The following is a 13,726-nucleotide window of genomic DNA, read 5'->3' as shown; positions in this document are numbered from 1 at the left end:
CTTTTATTAAAAAAATTCTGATTTATTTACAAAATTTGAATACATTGTTTTCCACAAAAGTTTCTTCTCATTTTCTTCACCCCACCCATCCATCAATTTGTGCAACCCTATGATTAACATTCTACCCTCTCACCCATCCTCACCCCTCTTTTGCCACCATTCCTCCTGCCTTGGATCTTCATACTTATTTTAAAATAATGGTTTTATACAGTATTTGTCCTTGTGGGACTGAGTTAATTTTAATTTTTTTTAAAGCCAATGTCTTCAGCTTTAAGTTCATTACCATTGGTTATAATCATAAGCTATTTCCTAGAAGATTCCTTGTTAATAAATTTTTTTTTCTGTATAGTGTAGAACTTCATAAATCCTACCAAATTAATTTCATGTCTTGACTTTTAAAATCAAAGTTCATATAAAGGTCATCAATAAACTGTTAAATTTGTTTTCCCCTCTAGTACAAGTTTGTTGAGTTCTAACCTTTCTTTTACTCAGGAAACTATAATGGGATAAAAATGAGAACAGACTTTTGTTCTTCCTTTGAAGAAGCTATAAGCTGGTTGGAAATGAAAATTTGGTCATGGGATAGAGACATTGTAAAAGGGAACAAGATTTCTTACTGAAATCTTCTGTAAGCCTGGAGAGTAGGAAATAGTATGCTCATAGTGTACAGGAATAGGGTGTACCCACAGAGGTACATGGGTGTAAGATGTCAATCAACCAACATTGTTTTAGTTCTCTAGAGTAAAAAAAGGGCACAGCTCCATCTAGACAAGACGCACCTTCATCTGCTCCATTCTCAGAAACCAGAGGACTTTCCTAAAGCTGTAAGGAAGGGTGGATGTAGACTGGGGATAGACTGCAGACTTCTATAAACAGTTTAAGTTTGCAAAGGAGAAACTTGATATAAATAAAAGGAGTGGGAGATTGTTTCCAATGTATGCATTCAATTTCTTTTAGATTTTATAGCCATCACCCCAGCATTGGCCCCCTCCATGAGAGCCCCAGATAAAGCAGAAAGTGCAGTGACCAATGCCCTGGGGATCTCACTGTTTGAAATAACTGGGGATATAACTAGTCTATTTGCTTCTCTTTCAGACAAATTTCTCAAGAAGATAAAAACTGGGAAATTAACATTCTGGAACTACAAAAGAAGGTACCACATGTTTTCTTTGCGGGCACTTCTTTCTAGAGAAGAGAATGATCACTTTTCTTTACCTCATAAGAAACTATGACAAAATTACAGTTATTTCTGTCTTTATTCCTGTGGTTGTACATAATACCAAATTTATTTTCCAAAATTAGAGAGGAACACATTTTCCATACATACTGGAATATTTCGTTAAGAAATCAGGAAGTTATAATGTTTCTTTTCTAAGATATACTTAGGTATTCAAGAGTTACTTTAAGATGCATGACATGTGACTCTCCTTTATCTGCATGACTCAGGAGATGCTGGTCGTGATATGTGTTCTTTGGGGATATCACACTTGCAGATGGCCCACCTTGCTAGACTGGGTTGTTTGAACCATGAGTCAGAGTACATCCTGGGGACCTCTGTTACTATGGAAAAGCAAGTCAGGCAGAAGTAGGGAGAAGCAGCTAAGCATTTTACTTCAGTAACTCCAGCGAATCAAAAGGAATACACTTGACAGACACACAAAGGACAAGGAAGTGCAGTCTTTGGGTCACTTTTACTTAGACCAATTGAATGACATAGTACTGGAACATTCTTTGAGTTGTTTGATTCTCAATGGAGACTTTGTAAAGATAATTATTACAATGCCTTTCTATGGTTGGTGTGACTTCAGAAAACACTTATAGAGGTTCCTCTCAAACCTAGGACTCTTGGCCTTCTTTTCAGAGCACTTCTATTTTTTCCCCTCTCTCTGCCACACCCTCTTCCTTCCTAATTTTCTATCTGAGAATAATCTAGCAAATGCACTTTCCTCGGAGGTTGTGGGAAATCTGAATGAGATCAGCTTTGCAATGAGCAGAAGAGGGAGGACAGAAGCTAACAGCTTGGCCATAATGGACATGCCAGATAGGTTGCTCTGGAGGTTGTGCACAGGGGATGAGGACCCAAAACTGGAGGTGACATGGCAAGAAGGAATGGGTTTCTGTTGTTTGGTTATTATTTACATAGACTCCTGTCTGTACTGAGTTGGGCCTTTCAAGGCTTTGCTCCCTAATCCAGCCTCTATTACCTTTATGAGGAAATGCCTATAGTAGAGGAAGCCTTGCTCTTGTCCTACCACTAAGATTCAGAACAACTGAAAGGAAGTACCTTCAAGTTCAGAAAAGATCCTGTGGAGGACTATTTGTATCTTGACACCATGCCCTCTGAATAACTCTGGTACATTCTCACATGTTATCAGATTAATAAGGGAGTACCTGCCCATGTTCTTGGGAGCTTTAAACTTTATAAAATTTAGTTCTATAAATATATCTTCTATTCTATTCTATTCTATTCTATTCTAGCTTTAAAAATTATATAATAGCTTTAAACATTATATAATATCGTACGAGCTTTTGATAGGAACCACACCTGCTGTTATGCAAACAAACTAACCTCCTAATTATGATAAGTGCTCTTTGTGCAATAGAAAGGGGATAGTTGGCATAAACTGTATAATCCACAAAAACATGGAATCCAGATACAGGAAAGGCTGAGTCACTGCAGATTGCTTCTCTGTACCAATGGCTTTCTCAATATCTTTTCTGACAGCTGAGCTATTGCACAAGGTGGAAATTCCATTTAGTCAAATGTTGCATAAATGGATCATATTGCACTGAAATTTATTGTTGGGTGGGGCTTTTTTCTCTCTCTATATGAGTTTGGGCGCCTAACTCCTAAATCTGTACATTTTTCATTTTTAACATGTTTCGGAAAACATACAAGTGATCCAAGTCACCTGGAATGACAACAGGAGCCAGAGGTTGACACAAATTAATCAAATCCTTTTCTCTCTTACAGCACAGAATATCAGACAGGACTCTGTTAGCCAAATGCTTGATTGTGCTGGGAGTAGTTATCTTTACATTCTTTCTCAATTCATTTGTTCCTGGCATTCATCTTGATCTCGGTGAGTCTATTTTTATCTGCAGTTCACATTATAGTTAATAAAGATAGTCTTTTAAACTTTTTTATTATACTAGTTTATTTACAAAATTCAAATACATTGTTTTCCAGAACAGATTCTTCCAATTTCCCTCATCCACCTACCCACCCATCAAATTGTACAACTCCATGATTAATTCCTTCCTTCCCCCTGCATGTCCTTATCCCTCTGCTTCCACTCCTCCTTGGGTCATTATAATTGTTCTGCAATAATGGTTGTATATAATATTTGTCCTTGTGGCACTGAGTTAGTTCCTGTCTGCAGATGGAAGATCAGCATAATGATCTCCAGTTCCTCCCAAGCTAGGTAATAATTTACAGAATAATTGCTCCTGCATGCTATGTAGTATCCTGTTGTGTGAATGTATCATCATTTCTCAATCCATTTGTTTGTGGTTATTTTTCAATCTGTTTGTTTGTGGTTGGACATCTGGGCTATTTCCATGTTCTTGAAATGGTGAATAATGCTGCTATAAACATGGGTGTACAGTCGCTGTTTGTGCCTCAGTTCTCATAAAAGCAGTGCTGATGGCACTGACTTGCCTGCCAGCTGCTGGACTATTCTAGAGGCCAGTGAGAATTGAATAAAGGTGAAATCTTTTGAAGAAAATGGGAGTCCCTGTATTGATTTGAGAGAGATAGAAAAAGAGAAAAAGCTAAAGACTTGGACATTGATCTAGAATCAGAGAGATGAGGAATGATATAATAGAGACAGAGAGGGAGACAAAGATAGAGACAGGAAAATAGATAGAGGAAGAGAAATGGAGATATAAGGAGAGATGGAAACAGAAAGGGTGACACATATTTAGTGCTAAGGCTCTCTTCATCCCCACAATGTTTAACTGGAAACCCTATGAACTTTGAGAAATGAATAAAGTTATACACATGTTCAGGTCTTTCATTCATAGGATCTCTTATGACTCGACGGCATTTAGCAACAACAACAATAACATTTGCAAAAGTGCTAAAGCACTGCCCAGAAATCAGCACAAGTCTCTACTGCATGCGAGGTTTTGTTACTTTTCGTTCTCCATCCACCAGACCTGCTCTGAGGTATAGGCTGACCACCAACATCTTCCTTCCTTCTTTGCAATCCTGCCTTGGCTACTTTAAACTCATTCTCACACTATCTTACGGAGCTCTGGTGTCCTAGTGGTAAGAAGCTGCACTGCAATCTCAAAAGCATGTGGTTCAAGTCCACTATCTGCTCTGTGGGAGTAAGTAGGGTGGGCAATCCCTTCCCATGCAATTAAATCTCTCTAAAAACCCACTGGAGGGTCAGCTATGGTTCAGTTTCAACTCCACTGTGCACAACTATACCACACACATATACATATTTCCTGTTAACCCATGACCATTGTATAAAACAGATCTAGACTTTATAAAGCAAATAGATAACACTGACATTGTGTTATTATTTCTTTGTCTTCCTGACTGTAATGGAAACTTTTCATTCTAAGGATCTCTTCTTCATGGTTTAATAGAAAGTCACATTTCTACAAATTCATAGCACATAATTTAAAAACCTTGACTCTCTGGAGGTTTGAATCCACTAGCAGCTCTTCAGAAGAAGAATGAACAAAAGAAACACTCTTCCTCTCTTTGAGTCACAGTCTTAGAAACACAATGAAGGGTCAGCTATTAGTTGGTTCTAACTCCATGGCAATATATTTGTTTCCCCCCCCCAGTTTTTTCTATTTTTTTTAAATAAAATTTTTGTTATATACTGGTTTATCAACTCAGGAATAGGTTTGAGGCCTTGAACACTAATGAATAAAGACTAGATAAGCTGTGGGAAGATATCAAGAACATTGTTCATGAAGAATGCAAAAAATCATTACAAAGAAGGAAGAAGAAAAGACCAAAATGAATGTCAGAAGAGACTCTGAATATTGCACTAGAGCACTGAGAAGTCAAAGTAAAGGGAAGAAATCAAGAAGTTAAGGAGCAGAACAGAAGATTTCAAAGGGCTTGCCAAGAAAGACAAGGCAAAATATTATAATAAAGTGTGTAAGGAACTGGAGTCAGAAAATCAAAAGGGCCACACTCACTCAGCATTTCTTAAGCTGAAAGAACTAAAGAATAAATTCAAACCATGAGTTTCAATGCTTAAGGATGCTATGGGCAGAATTTTGAATGATTCAAGAACCATTAAAAGGAGATGGAAAGAGGATACTGAATCATTGAACCAAGAAGGATTGGCTGACACAGAAGAATTTCAAGAAACAACAGATGATCAAGAGACAATTGTGATGAAGGAGAAAGTGCAGGCCGCTCTGGAGTTGGCAAAAAATAAAACCCCAGAAATTCATTGAATACCAATTGATGTATTTCAGCAAACAGATGTTGCCCTGTATGTGCTCACCAAGTTGTGCCAAGAAATCTGGAGGCCAACAACTTGGCAAACTGACTGCAAGTGATCCATGTTTATTCCAATTCCAAAAAAAGGTGACCTGACACAGTGTGGAAATTATTGAACAATATCACTAATATCACATACTAGCAAAATCCTGCTGAAGATTATCCAGAAAAGACTTGAACAGTACATTGACAGAGAACTATCAGAAATACAGACTGGGTTTAGAAGAGGTTGTGGCACTAGGAACATTACTGCCAATGTCAGATGGATCTTGGCAGAAAGCTGAGAGTACCAGAAGAATGTCTATCTGTGTTTCATTTACTATGCAAAGACATTTGACTGTGTGGACCACAATAAACTGTGGCTAACCTTGAGGAAAATGAAAATCTCAGAACACTTGATTGTATTTATATGAAATCTGACTAGGGAGGATAGAAGGAGAATTAATGCCTTTGAGCTTTGGTGTTGGAGAAGAGTATTGAAGGTACCACGGACTGCTAAGAAAACAAACAGATTTATCCTGGAGAGGGTTAAACCAGGCTGCTCCTTGGAGGCAAGAATTCTGAGGCTTTGTCTGACGTAGTTTGGTTATGCTGAAAGGAGAGACTAGTCCTTGGAGAAGGACATCATGCTTGGGAGGGTGGAGGGCAGGCACAGGAGGGGAAGGCCCTCTAGGATGTGGGTTGATTTGGTGACTGGGGTAATTGGTATGGGTGTGTCACAGACAGCGAGATTGGCACAGGACAGAGCAGAGTTTAGGGCTGTGGAACATAGGGTCACTATGAGTTGCAAGCGACTCGATGGCACATAACAACAACAGCAACATATTTGGATCAGAAAGCAGTACTCAGAATGGAGCAAGGAAACACTTCATGGTTCCAAATCAGGAGTGTGGTGCATCAGAGATATATCCTGTTCTCATACCTTTTCAATTTGTATGCAGAACAGATCATTACGGAAGCAGGGCTTTATAAGAAGTGTGACGTTAAGATTGGTGGAAGACTCATTAACAACCTATGATATGGAGATGACACAATCTTGGTTCCTAAACCCGAAGAAGACCTGAAGCACTTGCAAAAGGTCAAGGACTGTAGTCTTCAATATGGATTGAACCTCAACATCAAGAAGACAAAGATCTCACCGCTGGGCCAATTGACAGCATCATAATAGATGGAGAAGAGATTGAGGTTGTAGTAATTAAAGCTTTCTCAGATCCACAATCAACACTCTTAACACCAGCAGTCAGGAAATAAAATGATTAATTACACTTGGAAAAACTGCTGTCATGGACCTCTCCAGAGTGCTGAAGAGCAACAGTGTCAGTCTAGGTACGAAGGGGTGCCTAATCCAGACCATGGTATTCTCAATTACTTGTTACGCTTCTGAGAGTTGGCATAGGATGACAGAAGAAGAGTAGTTGCCTTCGAGTTGTGGTGCTGGAGAAGAGTGTTGAGCATATACCATGAACTGCCAAGAAAACAAATAGGTCTGTCTTGGAGAGGGTGGAACCAAGTCTATCCTGGGAGGCTAGGATTTTGAAGCTCTGTCTCACTTACTTTGGGCATGTGGCCAGAAAGGACTGTTCCTTGGAGAAGGACATCATGCTTAGAAGGGTGTACAGACAGTGTAGGAGAGGAAGACCTCGTATGAGATGGATTGATACAGTGACTGGGGCAATAGAGGTTAGTATGTCATAAATAGTGGCTCAGGACAGGTAAGGTTTCAGGGCAGTTGTACATAGGGTTGCTATACATTTCAGGCGAATCAATGACACATAATAACAACATACTATGACATATTTGGAAGCAGGAGTAGCATCTACTTCCCAAACATCATGCCTCCAAAAACTCTATGAACTTTGATAAGTGTCGGTAGTTGTAGAGGGGCTTCAGGCCTTTTGTTCCTAGGATTGCTATGAGTCATGCTTGACTTGAAGGCAATCAGCAGCAGCAGCAACAACAACAACAACAACGGGCTTATTTAAAGCTAGCATACATTGTTTTTCACACCAGATCTTTACCCATCCTACCTTCTATTCATTAAATTGTGTGATCCTATGATTAATTACACCAGCCCCGGCCCATCCTCAACCCTCTGCTCCCACCTTTCCACCCTTGGGTCTTCATACACATTCTACAATAATGGTTTTATACAGTATTCACTTAGCATGTGCTCTCCAGTCTCTCCCAAGTTAGGTAGTGATTTACAAAATCATTACTCCTGCATCCATTGGGTGGAGGTACCATAACTTCTCAATACATTCTATTTGGCCATTTGGACTGTTTCCATGTTCTTGTGTTGGTAAATAATGCATGGCAATAAGCTTTGAGAGTTAATTCAGTGTTATGTCAAGTATTCACAGTAAATTCTGCTTGGAATTTATTTCCCTAAACAATCTCAAAATCTTGTCTGGTACCCTACATTTGGTTCTGGAGTTTTAGGTCTTCTTTCTATATAACTAAGAGCTAATTCATATAAAACATGATATATTAATGAAGAATGCAAAAACTGTGAGAAACATTTTAATTATGATTGGTGAATTACATCTACAAATTGCGGTTCCAGTGTAATTATTTTTTTATTTCATTGAGATCTGAGTGAAAGTTTATAAATCATATTGTCTTTTTATTCATTTCTATACATTTTGTTTTAGAACGTTGTTGTTGTTACGTGCCGTCAAATCACCTGCGACTCATAATGACCCTATGTACAACAGCTCAGAACCCTGATCTATCGAGCCAACCTTATCATCTCTGACAAACCTACCCGCATTACCCCAGACACTGAATCAATCCATCTCGTTGAAGGTCTTCTCTTGTGCTGTCCCTCCACCCTCCCAAGCATAATGTCCCTCTTCAAGAACTGGTCCCTCTCCAAGAACTAATTGGCCCCTCCTTCAGCAAGCCCAAAGTATGTCACACAAAGCTTCAAAATCCTTGCCTCCAAGGAGCAGCCTGGTTAATAGAACTAAATGGAGCTCTGATGGTTTAGTGGTAAGGACCTATCCTGCAATTATAAAGATTCTCAGTCAAGCCCACCAGCTGCTCTGTGAGAGACAGATGGGCAATCTCCTCCATAATTGACTCTGAAAACCCGTCAGAAGGTCAGCTATTGTTTGGTTTGGACTTATAGTACAAAACATTTGTAACAATGTAACTAATGAAAATAACCTTTGTTTATTTTTACTCCCCTCTTGCTTCTTTCACATTCTTGGTAACCATCTAAAAATGATACTGTGTGTCAACCTTTGCTTAGCTTTTTATCATATTTATTATGTGCCATCTAGTTACCTGTGACTCATCCACCCTCTGTACAACAGCTCTGAACCCTGCTCTATCCTGAGCCAATCTTACTGTCTCTCACACACTTACCTGCATTACTCCAGTTACTGAAGCAGTCCATCTCATCCAGGGTCTTCCTGTCTTGCTCCATCTTTCCACCCTCCCAAACATGATGTCCCACTCCAAGGACTGGTCCCTTCTTGCAACATGCTTAAAGTATGTCAGACAGAGCTTCAGAATCTTTGCTTCCAAGGAGCAATCTTTTTTTCTTTTAGAATACATTTATTTGGCATCTGGATGAAATGGTTCTCACATCATCTTAAGAAAAGGATTAGTGCCAACCTAACCAAACCCAAACTAAAAACCCTTGTTGTTGTTATGTGCCATCAAGTCATAGACGACTCATAGTGACCCTATGAATGGAAGGCCTGAGCACTGTTCGTACATAGAGTTTCCGGAGGCAAGCCATTTCAGAAGTGGATGCAGCTCCTGCTTCCAGAAAAACCCTTAGTGAGAGGAAATATACAAAACGACATTGGGACTATGTATAGTATCAAATTCCAGGTAGGCACGGTGGGCTCAGCAAGGATGCATTGCATTGAGGACAGGCTGTGGGAGTCGGCAGACCATTGAGTAAAATCCTACCTTTCAATGTGCTGTCAATGGGGGAGGTGAGGGCGGGAGGCAGACCCCTTGCTATTCTTGGTCCGAGAACAAGAGTAGTTCTGAATGCAGGGCTGGGTGCCCGGTCCTGGGTGGGCAGAGGTAGGGCATAAGCTCACCTTCTCATCTCTGCCCTGTGCAGCCTCCTGGCCATTTACTCCAAGGAAGCTTCCCAGCCCCATGGCCCTTGTTTGTTCTTCTAGGGGTCCATGGTATATTCAATTCTCTTCTCCAGCACCACAGCTCAAAGGCATCATTTCTCCTTCTATCATCCAGCTTTCTGATGTATAACATGGTAGGCAACATTTTATGAATACCTTATCATTCTTTGTTGTTGTTATTGTGTGTTGTTAAGTCATAATTACCCAATAGCTGATCCATTAGTGGTTTTCAGAGGCAGTTGATCACAAGGGAAGAGGTTGCCCAGCCTTCTCCTGTGCAGAGCGGCTGCTAGAATCAAACTGCATGCCTTTGGGATGAAGCAATTCTTCCTATCAGTAGATCACCAGAATGTTGATTAACACTCTGTTGTGTGAATGTACCAGAGCATCTTTTCTATGTATCTATTCATGGACACTAGGGTTGTTTTCATCTCTTTCCTATTGCAAACAATGTTGGAAAAAACATGAGTGTGTGTGTTTGTGTTGTGCTTATTTCCTTAGAATATACACTTACTGATTGGATTGCTTGATCAAGTGAAATTACCTTTTGAAGATATACAAGACTATTTTCCATAGTTATGTCACCATTTTACATTCCTACTAGTAGCCTAAAAGAATTCTAATCTCTCCTCATCCTCACCAATACTTGGTGTTTCTTTTCCTGTTTATTTTTACTATTGTTGTTGGATTCTTGTGGATTTGCTTTCATTTTCTTCAGCCTCAGTTTGAATTTTCATACGAGTAATTGATGGTCTGTTTCACAATCAGCACTTGGCCTAGTTTTCACAACTTGTCTTGAGCTTCTCCAATGATTCCTTGCACACATATAATCAATCTTATTTAGACCATCAGGTAAGATCCATGTGTATATTTGTCATTTGTATTCCTTATAGAAAGTATCTGCAATGAACAAATCATTGATTATAGAAAATTACATCATTCTATCTCCATCCTCATCTCTGTCACCAGGTCCATGTTTTATGACTATTGATTCTTCTTCCTTGTTTCTAACTTTTGCATTCCAGTCACGCATTATTATTCGCTTGATATCCTACTTGAAAAGTTGATCTATTTCCTTTTCTTTGGCTATGATTGTTGGTGCATGAATTTGAATTATAGTTGTGTTACACTCTGGTGGCCTAGTGGTATGAAGCTGTGTTGCAATCCAAAGACACACAAATCTAATCCACAAGCAGCTCCTCAGGAGGAAGATGGGCATTCTCCTCCTGTGTGATTAATTGTCTCTGAAAACCCACTGGAGGGTCAGTCAGCTATGGGTCAATTGGATTGAGGGCACATAACAAAAGCAGTATTAACAGGCCTTCCTTGTAGGAATATGGTTATTATCCTGTTGCTCAAATGGTGTATTTCAGGATGGTTCTAGAAATAATTTTTTTAACTATGAATGTGACCTTATTTCCCCTCACCATTTTATTTCCAATGTAGTAGATCAAGTGACTGTCCAATTCAAAATGTTCCATGTCAATCCATGTCAGTTTGCCAGTGCCTTGTATGTCAATATTTATGCATCCTATTTCTTCCTTAACAATCTTCAATTCTCCTTACATTCCTACTCCTCACATTCCACATTTAAATCACCAGTGTCTACTTGCAACTGTTCCTCTTTCATTGTGTGTCCACATAAGAGGGCTCAGCCTCTGGTGTCATATCTGCTAATTTAATCTAAGTTTGCTTTGTTGTTAATAGGGCTTTTGAAAGCCTGTTATTTCAGAAGTGGATGGCCAATCTTTCTTCCTAGTCTATCTTAATTTGGATACTCAGCTTTAGAACAATATCTGACAGACAAGCATTATACTCAAAAGAGCAGATGAAAGATCCTTCCTTCCTGCTTACACAGCTAAGATTCAGTGTTGGTCCACCCCCCCCCCCAATTTCAATGCATGTGTTGTAATCCTGTCCCCCGACCCTGCCCCACCAGCATCCACACCCTCATTCCCTTGCCTCACCCCACAAGCTCTACCATCCATCTTACTCCAAACTAATGCTAGATATGATCGCACAGGTCTTCAGCCATTTCTGTTTGCTTATTATATCTCTACTCCCCAGTGATGTTGGTGCAGGTTCTGGGCAGTAGAGTCCTGGGTGGCAGGGTTATTTCAGTTGCTGAGTAAGATAATATCTTATTGTTAGATGGAGAAGAGATTGAGATTGTTAACAATTTTAGCTTACTTGGTTCCACAGTCAACACTCTTGGCACCCTCTTGGCACCAGGAGCCAGGAAATCTAAAGACAGATTGCATTAGGAAAATCTGCTGTCAGGGACCTTTCTAGAGTGCTAAAGAGCAATGATGTCTATGTACGGAGACTAATATGCACCTGATGCAGGCCATGGTCTTCACAATTGCTTACTATGCATCAGAGGGCTAAGGATGACAGAAGAATTGATGCCTTTGAGTTGTGGTGCTATAGAAGAATATTGAACATACCATGGACTGTTAAGAGAATGAACAGGTTTATTCTGTAGAAGGTGTAACCAAGTTTCTCCTTGGAAGCAAGGATTTTTCAGCTCTATCCCATAGTCTTTGGACATGTTGCTACGAGGGACCAGTCCTTGGGGAAGGATATCATGATTGGAAGGATGGAGGGAAAGCACAGGAGAGGAAGATACAGGAGGAGATAGATTGACACAGTAAGTGGAATAATGGAGTAGGTGTTACAGAGACAGTAAGATTAGCTGAGGATAGGACAGAATTCAGAGCTATTGTGCATAGGGTCACTATGAGTCACAAGTAACTCGAGGGCACACAACAACAGTAACAATAGCTAAGAAAAACAACCTCTGTTGACTTATTAGTAAGTAGTTACACTGCCTTCCCAAAGGCTTGAGATTCCAATCCACCAGCTTTACTGCAGGGGAAAGATGCGTGACTTATAGCCTCTGAAAACCTGCTGAAGGGTCAACTATAAATTGGTTTGAACTTGAAGGTTGGTATAAAACAACAACAACAATGATAACAACAATAATAACAGCAGCATAACAATAACTAATAATCTTCAACATTTCTTCATGAGGTTTGGACCATTTGAATATCATCTTTGTTCAAGAGTCTTTCATGTCCTCTGCCTATTTATAACTGGATTGTTAGGTTTTTCCTGTTCTGTAGATTTTACACAAGTTTTGTAATTCTCTACAAATTTTAAGACTAATCCCTTGTCATATATGCTGTAACTATTTTTTCTATTTTGTAGGTTCTCATTTTGCCTTTTTTTGAGACACATAGGGGTTAATTCTTAAAAAGTCCCTTAAGTCTAGCTTACACTCTGCTAATTGTGCATTTTTTTATTATAGTTGATTATGTCTTTGCACCATAGGTTAGAGCTCCTAAGATTTCCCTTCCCTCCTTTTTATTAGATTTAGTATTAGATTTTATTCTTGATTCACGCTCATTTTGTTAAGTGTATGATGATGTTTGGATCGTATTTCAATCTTCTGCATAGTTATCCATTTTTTGCCATCATCAGTTTTTAAAATTATTATTAAATTTATTAGTTTTAATGAACATTTAGAGAGATTTTGGGTTCTCATTCATTCATTGTTGCACTGTTTTCTCTACCCCCCTCCCCAGTTCGTTCTTCTTCCCCACCCCCGAATGTCTGTTTTAATTGTCCAATTGCCATAGTGTTTGTCAAAGCCAGTTCTGATTAATCTCCTTTGTCAGTGTGTCCTTTGCCATTCCCTATCACTCCTCCCCGAGGGAGACTTCACCCTGATCCATAAGGAAAAGGGGATGGCGTATTCTCTTAGCTACTTCCTGCTTAAAAGGGATGCTGTGGGTTTTAGGGTGGAGATCTTCTCTCACTACTCTAAAGGGCCCCTTTGACAGTAGGAAACACATAGACTACTATGGAGATTGATTTTGGAATTTAGATGCACTGTTACCAATTGTGCTTAGCCATACATGTTCATATCCTTGAAGATGTATCATGGGGGTGTTGCAACCTAGACGACACAAATTTAACTAACAAGTTAAAAGTACATGAGTAAAAAATTAAAAAGCAATAATATTCTGAGTAGAGGTTCTAATAGTGGCACAAATCAAGGTAAAGAGGGAAGGTGGTTCTTACAATAAAAGGCCTATAGACTAGCACTTTGTCTATTATAGTGTAGAGGTTAGGAACCACA

The 13,726-nt window shown here is 39.4% G+C and overlaps 1 protein-coding gene across 1 annotated transcript in view; it reads left to right on the top strand.

Moving 5' to 3' along the window:
• Positions 1-13,726, top strand: part of OCA2 (oculocutaneous albinism II) — a 569,803-nt gene that overhangs the window by 355,740 nt on the left and 200,337 nt on the right. Inside the window, exons 14-15 of the mRNA XM_006898594.1 lie at positions 1,096-1,153; positions 2,975-3,083. Of these exons, the coding sequence (XP_006898656.1) occupies positions 1,096-1,153; positions 2,975-3,083 (167 nt within the window). The remainder of the gene's footprint in view (positions 1-1,095; positions 1,154-2,974; positions 3,084-13,726) is intronic.

Source organism: Elephantulus edwardii, unplaced genomic scaffold (genome assembly GCF_000299155.1).
Source record: "Elephantulus edwardii isolate Elephantulus edwardi_28Jun2011 unplaced genomic scaffold, EleEdw1.0 scaffold00234, whole genome shotgun sequence".
NCBI classification, from domain to species: Eukaryota; Metazoa; Chordata; class Mammalia; order Macroscelidea; family Macroscelididae; genus Elephantulus; species Elephantulus edwardii.
Note: the sequence above shows the minus strand (reverse complement) of the source record. Positions and strands in the feature narration are given on the sequence as shown.